This window comes from Physella acuta, unplaced genomic scaffold, assembly GCF_028476545.2.
Source record: "Physella acuta isolate Inbredline_101_S28 unplaced genomic scaffold, ASM2847654v3 ptg000937l, whole genome shotgun sequence".
Lineage (NCBI taxonomy): Eukaryota > Metazoa > Mollusca > Gastropoda > Physidae > Physella > Physella acuta.
Genome location: NW_026732454.1, coordinates 104,571 through 118,670, shown reverse-complemented (window position 1 = coordinate 118,670; position 14,100 = coordinate 104,571). Strand labels below are relative to the sequence as shown.

The following is a 14,100-nucleotide window of genomic DNA, read 5'->3' as shown; positions in this document are numbered from 1 at the left end:
TGAAGTGAGGTGGGTCTGGTTTGTATACATTTTGACTGTATTAAGATAAAATAAAAAATCCAGTACTTAAATATCAAACCAGTACCTGTCATCATAAGTAATAAGATTAATAGCCACACCAAGGTGTCCATATCTTCCAGATCGTCCTATTCTGTGCAGGTAGGTTTCTGAGTGCTTAGGAAAATCAAAGTTGATGACAACATTCACGGCCTGAATATCAATACCTCTTGTGAACAGATCTAATAAAAGAATAAGAGTAAATCGTACATAAAAAGACAAATCCATTTAACAGACTTAATATTTGATAATCTAAAAAAAAAAAAAAATTAGTCAACTAGAAGAAAATTCACCAACCAGAGCAAACCAAGTTCCTACAGAGCCCTTTACGGAAGTCATGGAAAACCCTATTACGATGCTGTTGGTTCATTTTAGCATGAATATAATAACAGGAGTAGCCAAGTTCAGTGATTTTCTTTGCTAACAACTCAACTCGCTGAGTAGAATTGCAGAATATGATTGACTGATTTATTTGAAGCTGTAAATAAATTTATTTAATAGTATGTGTTTAAACTGATAAATTAAAATTGTTTAAGGGGGCACTACACCGTACATACAAAAATTTACAAAAAATTTTTTTTTAAGAAAACAAACACATGTATTGCAGTTATAAAGATATTTTATATACTTTTAGACCAATGTGAATGTGTCTTCAGCGTTAGCCGATTAAAAAATACAGAAATAAATGATTTAGACATATCATGCTTCAATCTGTTTAACTCAATAACCATTTAATGTATTGACTTAAAACTTCTAATTTAAATAAAGGAGAGGATTCCTAACAGGAGAATAGAGAGACTTTTTGAATATATGACAAAATGTTGAAGTTACAAATTTTTTGTTTTTAGATTAAAATATTAACCATGAAATCAACTTTGAAATTCTCTAAAAACAAAACTACTCAAGATAACCTAAAAAAGTCTCTATTACTCTAACAGTAATTATGTTGTGTTTCTACTGTACAAATTTCATTGAAATCTAATAGACAGTATTTGAGATCATAATTTTGAAGTTTTAAAACTGGTAAAAAAACAAAATTGTGAGAAAAAGGGGAAAACGTGTTTGAAAATGAAAAAAAACTGTTAAACACTCTTTATATCTTATCAAAAGCTTATCATATAGTTTAAGCAATGTATACAAGATACTATAATCAAAGTTTCAATCAAATCAAGCAATAATTAGTCTTGGTAATTAGGTTTAATGAGGTGCACCCCCTAAAAATAAATTGTAAATAAGAGTTATCAAAAATATTTTAAAAATTAATAAAAGCTTTTAAATCAAATAATATCCTAGTAAAAGCTTATTAAATAGTTTTAGTATGTACAGAAGTTACTATTATCATTTGGTTTCTGAAATTAAGGAGTAATTATTCTTGTAAATCAGGTTTTATAAATGTACCCCTGAACAAAAAACTTCAAAACAGGTCAAGTAAAATTTACAAAAAAATTGAATTAGCTTACAAAATAGCTACATAGAGGTACAGTATACAACTCTGAAAACATTTGCATATTACTAACATTACAAAAACAAAATAGTTACAGTAGGCCTAATCATTCTCTATTTAGAAAGCCGAAGAAAAATATGATGATCTGCCTTCAGCCTGAACTAGTTTCTGTTGGGCTATGGGTGAAATAACAGCCATCTTTCAGCATTACTAACTGTCATGTAATCCCATGATTGGGGCCATATGCCTAGATGCATGCAGAAAGACTTTCATTTGGGTTGAATCTATCATGCAACTGCTCAATATGGCATTTGTCGTCAGTTGCTAATAAACATTTTGGACAGCTTTGGCAACATGTTCTAAGATGAATGATGAACCTTTGTGAGATAGCGGTGTTGAATTATGTACCATGACACATTTGCCAGAAGCACCAGGAGGTTTTCCCTGTCTGTCAATCCTGGTGTGTGTCCTTTCATCTGTCAAAGGGACATGATTAGAAGGAGCTCCAACTTTCCACCTCAGTTCCCTGTACTGCCAGTCTTACTTGAAACTGCCTTCTTGAAGTAGGTCTGGAGATTTTTTCAGCTGCTGAAATGAGATTGAGACAATATACTGATCTATACATTCTAGCTATCAGAGTGATTTCAAGAATTCAAACAAGTTTGACAAATCCTAATACCTGCGTAAGACTTCCAATCTATCCACTCAGTGCATTACGGCGATTAGACTGCAGAAGCACTAAATTTTCTTTGCGATGGTTGGTGGAAGTAGTGTAGCTGCAACCGATGCATGTGCACTGAGATGCAGGTACTGTAGGTGCATCTAGTGCATCTGTGCAGTCCCAAGTGATGTGCATCAACCCTAGCAAGCTTGGCAGCACTAGCTTTGAGACTTCAGGCATTGACTGTAAAAATATTTAAAAATAATAAGGCATATTGTTATTTCTAGATCTATCTATTATTCTATTATAAACTATTGTTTGTATTTATAGACTCATATTTACCTATATAGATCTGGACTAGAATCTAAATTCTACTTCTAGATCTTGATCTAGGTTTTAGATTTAGAATCTCCAATCTAGATCTAAATCTAGTTCTAGATCTAGAATAGATCTAGATTCGAGATCTAGATCTAGAACGACTCATTATCGATAAGGAATAATAGTCCAAGTTTATTGATGAAAATACAATTAATAACTATATTTTAGAAAATAATTTCAGTAAAATAGTAATTAAATCAAATCTTACCGTAAAAAGAAGCCAACAAACAAAAAATGTGCACTTATTTGATAAAAAAGAAGCACTCAGGTTCGCAGATGTCGAGTAAAGGAAGTCATGCGCTGAGCAAAATAATAGCCGGTATCTCGGCAACCGCTTACATTTCGGTCATATGTCGCCTTGACATGAGCTAATTTTAGTAACTTACAACATGGCTTCGCCTGGTAACCAATGGGAATACAGCTTTTCTTATTTCCATCATGCATTCACCTCGCGATTTCTATTTTAGTATTTAAAACTAGGTCAATGTATTTAGGTTATTTAAATGAGCAATTGCAAGCCGGTCATTCTGATATACGGCTTGCTATGCTAGGTCGCTTAGTTAAGAATCGACAGGCATGTTTATGGAGGCCATTTTTCCGTAAATTTATATTTTTCCAGGCACACACACCTTCTTCAAATGCACAAATATGTATGAAAATGTCAATTTACAGTTAAAACGATAACGGCATTAGGTAAATAAGATGTTAATGTATAGAAATAAAAAATAAAAAAAAATCGAAAAAAAAATAAAAATAAAATAAAAAATCAAGCTGAGTACGGTGTTGTAGCCCCTTAAGTACAATATAATCATAATTTTATTTTTAAATGCGCAATGATTTTGTAATTAATTTGTAACTATGTACCTTAGAGAACAAGGTGTTGAGACAATGAACTTTTTGCTTTTCTTGCACAAACGCATAGTACTGGGTAACTCCTTTTAATGTAAGTTCCTCCATTAGATTAATTTCATAAGGATTTTTTAAATGTTTTCTCTGTAAAAAAATATTTAAGGTAATCACATGTTTTTGAAAATGAACATAAATCACATGGATTTACTATAGCAATATAATGCCTGCTATCATCTGAGCTTTTAATAAACCAACATGTGCATTATCAGAAAAATATAATCATTCACAAATTCAGAAGCAGAACTGAATGAATTTCATCACCAATGCAAATTTAAACAAGGAATGCAATATAATGGAGAAAAAGCTTTTAGAAGAGTGAAGAAGTTCAAATACAAGAAATCAGACAGTGGATAATAGTTAATTTTTCCTAGTTTGTGTAAGTTGGAAAGTTAAAAGGGAAATGAACTAAGACTTTCAATAAACATTTTTTTTTTTGCATATTCAGATAATCTAATCATTCAGAAATTCAGAAGCAGAACTGGATAAAGTTAGAATTTCATCATCAATGCAAATTTTAAAATGATAACTTTCATAATTTATACACAAACATTTTAATGTTTAAGGGTTTACAGAACTTCAAGTAAATCAGGGGATGGGACTACAGTACAGTTGGGTGAATTGCTAATCTCGTTTCAGTTTTACTCCAGTTTATGTTGAAGTTTGTGGGCCAGTTAAAATAAATAACTTAAAATATTAGGCTATAGCTAGACAAAAACTCAAGTGAGATTATGTACAGTAAAAAAATTAAAATAAAAAGGCTCTGGCTGTACTTTTGGTCTGAAAAAACTGAAACAACTAAGATTATGATTTCTTTTTTTTTTGGCAAAACATTTTTTTTTGGATAAAAAAAAGTAATTCTAAAAATGAGGAAAACCGATGAAATTCATAAGCTTGACCTAGCTTCAATCTTTAGCATAATCATCCAATTAAAAGATTTGCACTTATTCAGTTATGTTTGAATGCAGCAACAAAGAAATGAACAATAGATCTAGTATAGGCAGTTTTTAGTTTTTCTTTCCCAAAATCTTAAAATTTAGTAAAAAAAATCTAAAATCTGCTGAAAAAAGGAAAAGAAAATTAGCAACAGAAAATTGCAGATCAAAATATCAGAAATGTCTGTCCCTGAATTTGATCTATAAACAAAATGTAAAGTAAGAGTTATAGTGCCCATAGTATGCGTATTGTTGGAATGCAATACTTTATGTTGAAGGGAAAGCAATAATTTTAGGCTAGTGAGAATTACAGAAGGCAGAAGAAAAAAAATCAAACTAAATAAAAAAAGTATCACAATAAATATGGACCAGTTGCTTAATTTTAGTTTATGAAAGAATTGTTAAATCAAAGAAAAATGTATCAAAGTATACATTTTACTTTCAATAAACCATGATGTGCATTTTCAGATAATCTAATCCAGTGGTTCCCAACCTTTTTCGAGTGGCGACCCCCTTTTATAAAAAGTAAGTGACCCGCGACCCCCATAGAATTAAAAAGCCGAAATTAGTATGGAAATTAATAAGCACTAAAATAAGATTTTCTAGTAGACTTTCAATATGAACTACTCTTGATAACTGTTTTAATAGCATGAGTAAAATTGCATACTATTCACTAAACCTTCGTGGTTAAGTTTTTAATTTTAAAACAAGTTAATAAAAAGTCTAGTGACAATTTAAGCGCAATTTCCTTATGTTATCCATAACAATTTTTAATTTTTATTTTTTTGTAAATATCATCCTGTAAATATAAACTCCTACACGATGCTCAGTTTAAATCATCCTAGGCCTACACGATGCTCAGTTTAAATGTTCTTAATTAATTTTTTGTAACCAAACAAAAGGATATTTTTGAAAACTTTCTTCGGCAATATTGGTCTAAATTATGGCAGGAATCGATTGGTAAATGTTTTAAGTCGCTAAGTGGTCTGGTTGCCGAGATATGGAGCAAAAACTGCATTTGTTCGAGGTTTTTTGGCTTTTCCGGGAAATCCAGGAAGGAATTCCGGGAATTTTTTTGGCCCACAATCATTCTCGGAACTTGCTTAACATATTTGCTTTTGGAACTAGTCCTCGATATTGCTTCGTTGAGGAGGAGATACGACTTAAAGGCTGCGGACACACATCCATACATCCAGAAATGACGAGTTAATAATCGCAATTGTCCGTATGGAAATTGCGCTAAAAAATTGTTAACGCCAACCTATGTCATTATAGTTATCTTAATTTTGTTTTTAATCGAAGAATAGTGTTGAAAATATATTCTCGAAAAGTCAATCAATTTTACGTTTGGGTATGAATGGTGAATACTACACCAAAATTGTGTGTGCAGTTTTTTATCTTACTCTGAATCATTCTGCAAATCAAATAATTCATCTTGTCATTCATTGGGAATGCTGGCAACATCAAGGGAAGAAGAGAATGGTAATGCGTAAATGCAGATTCTTCTTTTTTCAGCTCAGAGAAATAGCGATGCAGTTCGTTTTCAAGAGATTCAAGATGCCCAGAAATCGCTTCTTTCAAAATTTTAATTATCTCACAATCAGATTCATCTACCACCACACCGCAGAGTTTCTCAAATTTACAATATTTCCAAGATTTGTTTTTTTACCGATTTTGCAGCTTTGATAAAAATGCCCAGAGATTATCATGGAAAGTTATAATATTCGTTCATTTTCCCTGAAGCTTCAGGTTAAGCTTATCTTGATGTTCGAACATATCTGCTAGGTATGATACTCTCTCCAACCACTCTATGTCGTTTTAAGTATACCAAAAAGTCTTGTTTCCTTTGCACTCCCAAGAACAATTTGATTTCAGATTTCAATTAAAAACACAATTTACAACATTTCGTTTGACAGCCAGCGTACTGTAGTGTAGAAGAGCAGAACCTCGTGATCTATATTAATGTTTTTGCTCAGTTCTTAGAAGGCTCCAGATTTTATATAATTTACAACTTACACTAGCAATGACCTCTTGATGTCGATTGGTTAGGGCAGTGGTTAGGGAGCTAAATCTTTTCTGTTTTCTGAAAGCCCGATTTTGAGCTAAACATAGATGGCGCGCCATCCGTACAAACCCCCACAGCCGTTCTAACCCATTTTAATCATCCAGTTTCAAAAAAGATATTTATTTTCTCCATGCTATCTTCACAAAAGAGCAACTCTTTTATCTTTGCTATCATCCGCATGAATATAGCCACAGACCAGCAACTGCGAACACGAACTCACGTCTGTTCGATCCAGTCTCTGGCGTTTGCAACTAGCTTCTTACCGACGAAAGAACTCCATATATTTTTTTATGTGTTCCGAATGACTCGTCTCAAATGACGTTTTAGTTTTGAAGATTTGACTGAGAACAACTTTGTACAGTGCGCTTTGTTTCTTCTCTATCACATTTCCAGTGATGTTAATGAAGCCGAATTTCAAAAATTCTTCTAAATATTTATGTTTTGTTTCAAATTACTTAGGTTTAGTATACCAGTTGGCGACCCCCCAGAAAGTCCTTCGCGACCCCCAGGGGGGTCGCGACCCCCAGGTTGGGAACCCGTGATCTAATCATTCACAAATTCAGAAGCAGAACTGGATAAGTAGATTTTCATCATCAATACAAACAATGGAATTGTTGCGTCATTCATACATTTAAAAAAAAAAATTTTTTTTAAAGAGAATTCAGGAGAAAAACAATAATGCTATTAACAAATTATTCATAAAAAAATGCTCTCAAATAATCTCTCATTGCAGATGTAATAACCACAACATCCATAACTAGAAAATTAATCCTTGAAAATATATCTAAATATTGAGTTTAATCAGATTTTTTTCATTTGTAAGTAGACCTATTTCCTAATTTAAAATGTGTCATCAGAATATCAAATCATTCAATAAATTTCAGAAGCAGAACTGGTATATTGGGTAATTTTCATCATCGACACTTTGCTTTTGGTGAATTATTTTATGGCCTAACAATTTATTTTTAAAAGAAAACCAAACAATGGCTTGAACAATACTAACAGCATATTATTTTTTAAATTAATTTATTACATAATATAATGAATCTAAAAAATAGAAATCAATGTATTTAAGTATTAAGCAGACTATTTTTTAACAGAAAATGAAAAACAAAAAACAAGATAATATGACAATATACAAAAAGTAATTAAAATGCAAAGATTATAAGCATAATTAAAAATAATTAAACTGTATACAAGTCTCAGAAAATATAATCACTCATGAATCTCAGAAGCAGAACTGGTAATAGTGATTATCATCATCAACTTACTTACATACACTTTATTTCCAATGAGCAGATAAGTTACCAGACTTACCATGAATGCCTCAACAGTGAGAGGGAATGTAGCAGAATATAGCATGATCTGTCTGTCTTTAGGTAAATGGCCAATGATGCTGTCAAGCATACCCTTAAAGTCCTGAGAAAGTAATTTATCTGCCTAAAAAATAAAAATGCACATTGATAATGTTTGAAACAGTGCCAGAAACTGTGCTATATTTAGACAATTAAGTTACTGAGATAAAAAAAACAACCTCATCCAAAATGAGTGTTCCACAGTTCTGTATCTTGACCAGATTCTTGTTCATCAAGTCCAAAATACGACCAGGTGTGGCAATAATGACGTGAACTGAAAAAATAACTTAAATTAACCAAAAAGCTCAACCATAATGTAAAAGATAACAATAAGAATGCTGAAACTTAAGTTTACCGGGTTCTGTAAGTCTCATAATATCATCCTTGAGGTTGGTGCCTCCAGTTGTGACCATGCAGCGGCAGCCTATATGTTTGCTGAGCTCTATACAAATCTGACTAGTCTGCAGGGCAAGTTCTCGAGTAGGTACTATGATAAGTGCTGAAAAAAGTTATACAGAGGGTAAAACAAACCAAATTTAGCAGTGTAACATTTTACCTTTAAGTTCAATAAAATGTCTCAGAAAATCATATCATTCATGAATTCAGAAGCAGAAATGGATAATTGTGATTTTCATCATTAACATACATATTAGTTATGGCTGAAGGATAAAAAAATACAAATTGATGTGTACTGTATACAAAATTTGATTCACACATGCCCTCTTTCTACATATGACTATTGAAAGTGCTTTTGATGCTTAAAGAGCAACGGACTTACCTTGAACCAAATCCCTGCTGCAATCCACTTTTTCAAGACAAGGAATAGCATAAGCTCCTGTTTTTCCAGTTCCATTTTTAGCCCTGGCTAAAACATCACGCCCAGTCAAAGCTATAGGGATGCTGGCTTCTTGAATAGGAGATGGCTTTTCCCAACCCTTTTCAAATATTCCCATTAATAAGTCTCGTTTTAGGCAAAAATCTTCAAACTCATTGCCTTTAGTGTTTGTAACATCCTGTTGATATAAAAATTAAATTTAAAATACCAAATATGAATTAGTTAAAAAAAAAAAGGCCGCCCCCTCTGGAATGTGAATCGTAATAGGAGTTTTTATGCATACCTTAAAATTTTTAACAATACCATGTAGTTTAAAAAGCCAGACTACTAAACAGAGACACATAGAAATCTTAACAGTGAGCTACTGTAACCCAAATTTCAACAATAAAGTACCAACATTTTTTTAGCCTGAACTACAACATGTAATATTGGACAAATCCCTTACAGAAGTTCTGATCCTGTGATCTGGAGGTGGTAAATTAAGCTTAGCTTTCCATCCTTGTTCACTGAAAAAGTTTATGACATAGGTGATTAATTTGGAAAATGATAAATGCAATTCATTCTAAATGGTCAGCTTGTTGAGCATAAGAAATATTGACAATGTTACAATTTAACTGCATATCACAGGTATTTTGCCCCCTTCCACCAATTATGGATGCCCTCACAGCAGTGTGCAAAATGTTTCTGTGAAACAATGTCTCCCTCTTTTTTATAGCAAAATCATACCATCCAATAATAGCTATAGCATTATCTAAAATTGTGTTCATTAAGAATTTCAAACCAAATCCCTGAACAAAGTTTATCTATTAATATTTTTTAAATGTTCATTTTGTGACTTAAGAACCTTTAGTACCATGGTCCTCAATTGCAACATTGCATAAGTAGGGATAATGCAGAGGATGTTAAAAAAAAAATGCATTAAATTGTGTGAAAGTATTCTTACCTTGAAGCATCATTTTGCCTCACTTCTTCTTTTGCCATGTTTATCAAGGGATATGGTCGGAGATCAAATATGAAGTTGTACTTTATAAATTAAGACTTTACAAAAATACAAATTAACAGTATTTCTAATTACAAGAAACTTTTTAACAAGTAAATAACACCATTCAGCTGTTATATATATATATATTGCACCACATCAAGCACTTCTCAGAAAGAAATGGTGTTAAGTATTTGTAGCACTAACGTTACAGAATCTGCCAAGTCGGCTTTTCTGTGTGCAAAAGCACTATTGTACAGTCAATTGGATAGGGCTAGAACAATAACAACAACAAAAAAACACGAGTCTCCTCCAATTGCTGTCACACTGTCATCATAGAACACAATATTATACACATGAAGTGTCACAAATTGAAGAATATGTTTCAGCTTTGTTATTTTTATGTCTCAAAGCTACTATATTACACTGCTAATTCACATATAATACTGATTCTGAAGTATAGAAATTTCCATCACAATCTGAAAAAAAAAAAAAATTTGAATAACCTTTTAAAATATAGGCCTATATATATTTATAATATAACCTTTAAGAATAAGCTTAACTGGATTAAGAAGTGAAATATGCATTTCTTTATTTGGAGTGAATAAAGGATTAGATAAGATTATTTTGTGGGGCACTATAATGAACTCAGACCTACAGAGAAGAAGCCAAGTCCTGGAAAGGAGGTCTACGCAAACTTCTAGGAATCTCACACAGAGATGTCAAAACTAATGAAGTCTGTAAAAGGATCACTAAAGCAACTGGTCCCTTTGATAGTTTATGAGCACAATTAAAAACAATACTGCAAGGTCAGGAGGGAGATGAAGGGGAAGGCAAAGGTGTTACTGGATGGATGACAGGGCTACCCCTCTCAGAACTTATCAGAATGGCAGAGGGACAAGATGGATGGTGGAAAATTATACGGTCAACTGTAGACCCCAACAGGGGTTAAGGGATGATGATAAAATGTGCGAGAATGATTGACAGCATGAAAGTAAAGTATATGATGTATAAGCATCAGTCTGAGTAGTGTAAACAATATAAGTGCCATCAACAAACAAGTAATAACATGTTATACAGGAAAATTCTACAGTAAGTTAATTTTGTGTAAAAAAAACCTACAATTGATAATCTGGGATACAAATGAAAGCAACTACTGTTGGAGTGGGAAAAAAAATTGGTCAAACTGGGTGTTTTCCCCTCTAAAATATATTAATCGCATTAGGCTCCTAATACATTAAGTTCTCAACTTGGACACCTAAGTTCAGTTGGACACACCCTCTTTCTTACTGTCTGATTCAGTTTTTAGCTGTTTCGCCCCTGGCTTTGCTTCAGTACCCTTGTCCACCTAGATCTAGGAACAATGTACAAAGCAGCAGTTGTTTTATTTTGGACTTTTTCACCCTAGATGATTTGCCGTCGTCAGTCCCCCCCCCCCCAACGGCATTCACCTGCCATGAGTTCTAAGGGGTAGAAGAAGAGACAAGGCAGCTGTGGGCTAATGTAATCACAGATAATGAGAGCTGCCCAAAACCATGTTTGGTCCGCTGTGTTTGATTTTGGAGTTTTCTCTGACATTAGCAAGTAATTTTTAAATTAAGTTAACTAGACCTAGCTACCACTAAAAAAATATGTGGTCTAACACACACCACCTTCTAAAACATATTCCACTATTTGACTATGTTGGTGTTATAATTATAGGACACTGATATGACACACAGATCTAGAAGATCTACCCCAAAATCTGAATCAATCAGGAAAACAGTCTGACTTTGGTATTTTCAGACACTGGTATAACACAAATTCGCAGTTTGATTGATCTAGGCTCAACCAATATAATTATCACAGATGCTCTAATAATCGTTTCAGCTGCACAATGCTGATCCATTGCCTTTACTAGAATATGCACTATGAATCAAGTGACTATGCAACGCTAGCAATAATTTAATTTTTTCTGATAAAATGCAACATTCTAGGTTAAATTATGGATTTTTTAAAATAAAATATTCTGTTATTTCAAATACACCATTAAGTTCCTTACCCCTTAAGAGAACATTTGACACCACATTTAAATATCTAGCTTACTCGGTTGACGAGAAAAGAGAGAATTTGAAAATTAATCAAAATTGAAAATGAATGACAAAACAGCGTTCTAGGCATAACATGACGTCGTCGACTTGTGTACACGAGCTTTTAATTCCCGCCATGGTAATTGCGTCAGCTTAGGTAATTTACTCACCGGAAAATAACAAAAAGCAACTGGTTGATAATAAAACTAGATCTAGTTATTTTATTATTTATTAAATTCTACTCTACATGTTATTCATACCATTTTATGAAGTAATGAACACCTGCATAAATCAAATGACCATAATAAATATTTTTATTTCAAATTCTAATTTTAAATAATAAATATGCTTAAAATAATATGATAGTAACAGTTATGATCGTTTATAAATACAAATACATTTTACACTCAATTCACATTATATTGAGTCAACAGTGTGGCAGCTGAGGTTCATACATGGTATTTTTTTTTTTACATTACATTTTTTTTCATCTTGAAAACATGACGTATGTGATTTTTTTTTTTTTTAAATCTCCAAACATCGTCACTCGCGTGATTGCTTGCTTACGTTTACTATCCTGTGGATGAAAAATCCCACCACGGTCGCGGGTCACCGTGAGTTCAGCAGGCCTATAGTACACGTCATAGCATGAACACGCGTACACGAGATGGTCGGTGTCTTCACTTCTCTCTCTCTTCCCCCCCCCCCCTCCCTCTAGCCAATTGAAAAACAGACCTACTTCCCTACTTCTGGTCATTTTTTTTAAATGTTCGGTCATTTTTTTTTTTAAGTTCACATATCAGGCATGCAAGACAGCCAGCCAGTGGCGTAGCGAGGTCGGGTGTCAACCGGTGCGGCACTTAATGGTGTCAGCCCCCCCCCCCCAAAGGCGTAGCGACCCTTCCCGGGGACAAACTTTCTTTCAAATTTTCGATTTGCACCCCCCCCCCCCCCTCAAGTTTTCGATTTGCACCCCCCCCCTCAAACTTTCGATTTGCACCCACCCCCTCAAACTTTCGATTTGCACCCCCCCCCCCCCCTGCAGCCAGCTGTATTAAAAAATATTTTTTAAACTAGATCTACGTCTAGCTTAAAAAAATAAATAAACGCTTAAAATGCCCGTAAACTGATTATTTAGCGCCAAAAAAAAAAGGCCGCTGAACGAGCATTTTTTAAAATACGCAGCAATGAAAAAGGCTTACGGCCAATCAATTAAGTCTAAAAATCGCCCGTAATTAGGCCTAGCGCTGAAAAAGGCCACTGAACGAGGATCACTGATTATATAAACGAATAGGCCACGCGGCGTTGACGAGGTTAACCACCGGTCACGAATGCAGCAACGGTCGGCCCACAGTGAAGAAAAAATCAATATACTAATAAAATTACTAATACAATAATAATGTCCATAATTTTACTTTTTCCGCACATGCTACAATTGAATAATATTTAATAATAATTAAAATACTAAACTTAACAGTTCATTCCGTAAAAAACAAAAACTAGTTGTTTCAGTCTGGCAACTAGCGTAGCAATGACGTCACGATACTAAAAATAGCGGATAGAAATGTCAGGGTGGGTACCTCATTTTGGAATTAGATTTTGGAAAGTAGAATCGATAATACTGTAAATATACATGGTAATTATCTCAATTATATATTAATTTAGTGTTATCGGAGCCGTTTTCCCCGTTATTGGGTCGTTTTTGGCCGCGGTTCAGTTTTTACGGAGAGTGCTCCACTAGAAATCCTCTCATTATTTACAAACACAATTCTCGCGATTTTTTCTGGCATTCTAAGGCATATTATCCATTTTATTAGCATTTTGTGTTAAAATAATGATCAGAGTTGGCGAGATAAACAGTTCTTTAATTTGTCGTGGATAGGACCCCTAAAATAAACGTAGAAACCGTCAGAAAACGATGCGTGACGTTTCAGGGTCAGGGGTCAATCCAGCCATCTAAGTGACGAACCGGCCTACAACATTCTTTAACTCCTAAATTATCCAGGTTAAAATTTAATATTACAAGGCAACTGAAACATTTATTGTTTACAATATAGATCTATAAGATAAATATCTAAATCTACTACCGATACAACAAAGAGCGAGATCTAGATTCTAGTCTTCATAAAATAGAACTTAACCCGATGGGCGAGACGGAAACCATAACAAAGCAAATCGGCAACTAGTCTACGGACTACCTTAAATTTCGTCTAAAGGTTTCAAATTATAACAATTTTATTAAAATATGAGTTTACATTAGTCAAAACATGAATAAACAAACCAATAATAAGATAGAAGGCTTTAATTACACTCAAAATTCTAACCGATGAGAATAGATTGTAGAATAAAACTATATTTACCTCACGAATTCAATCAAAATGGCCGATACAGGGGATGCGCATAGGCGGGTAAAGAT

At 33.4% G+C, this 14,100-nt stretch overlaps 1 protein-coding gene and 1 long non-coding RNA gene across 3 annotated transcripts in view; both read right to left on the bottom strand.

The window, feature by feature from the left end:
* The window catches only part of LOC131953677 (ATP-dependent RNA helicase cgh-1), an 18,561-nt gene extending 4,461 nt beyond the window's left edge, over positions 1 to 14,100 (bottom strand). The window contains exons 1-10 of the mRNA XM_059316987.1: positions 14,045 to 14,100; positions 9,580 to 10,094; positions 9,082 to 9,142; positions 8,580 to 8,814; positions 8,157 to 8,300; positions 7,981 to 8,075; positions 7,764 to 7,886; positions 3,405 to 3,533; positions 355 to 535; positions 86 to 239 (exon numbers count right to left, since the gene is read on the bottom strand). Of these exons, the coding sequence (XP_059172970.1) occupies positions 86 to 239; positions 355 to 535; positions 3,405 to 3,533; positions 7,764 to 7,886; positions 7,981 to 8,075; positions 8,157 to 8,300; positions 8,580 to 8,814; positions 9,082 to 9,142; positions 9,580 to 9,617 (1,160 nt within the window). The 5' untranslated portion in view covers positions 9,618 to 10,094; positions 14,045 to 14,100. The remainder of the gene's footprint in view (positions 1 to 85; positions 240 to 354; positions 536 to 3,404; positions 3,534 to 7,763; positions 7,887 to 7,980; positions 8,076 to 8,156; positions 8,301 to 8,579; positions 8,815 to 9,081; positions 9,143 to 9,579; positions 10,095 to 14,044) is intronic.
* LOC131953678 (uncharacterized) lies at positions 659 to 3,298 on the bottom strand. 2 transcript variants are annotated; one of them, XR_009388661.1, is made up of 3 exons: positions 2,749 to 3,298; positions 2,181 to 2,405; positions 659 to 2,089 (listed from the first exon to the last, which is right to left on the bottom strand). It is a non-coding gene; the product is annotated as an uncharacterized LOC131953678 (long non-coding RNA). The 2 variants fall into 2 exon arrangements; XR_009388662.1 differs by lacking the exon at positions 2,749 to 3,298 and adding an exon at positions 2,505 to 2,736.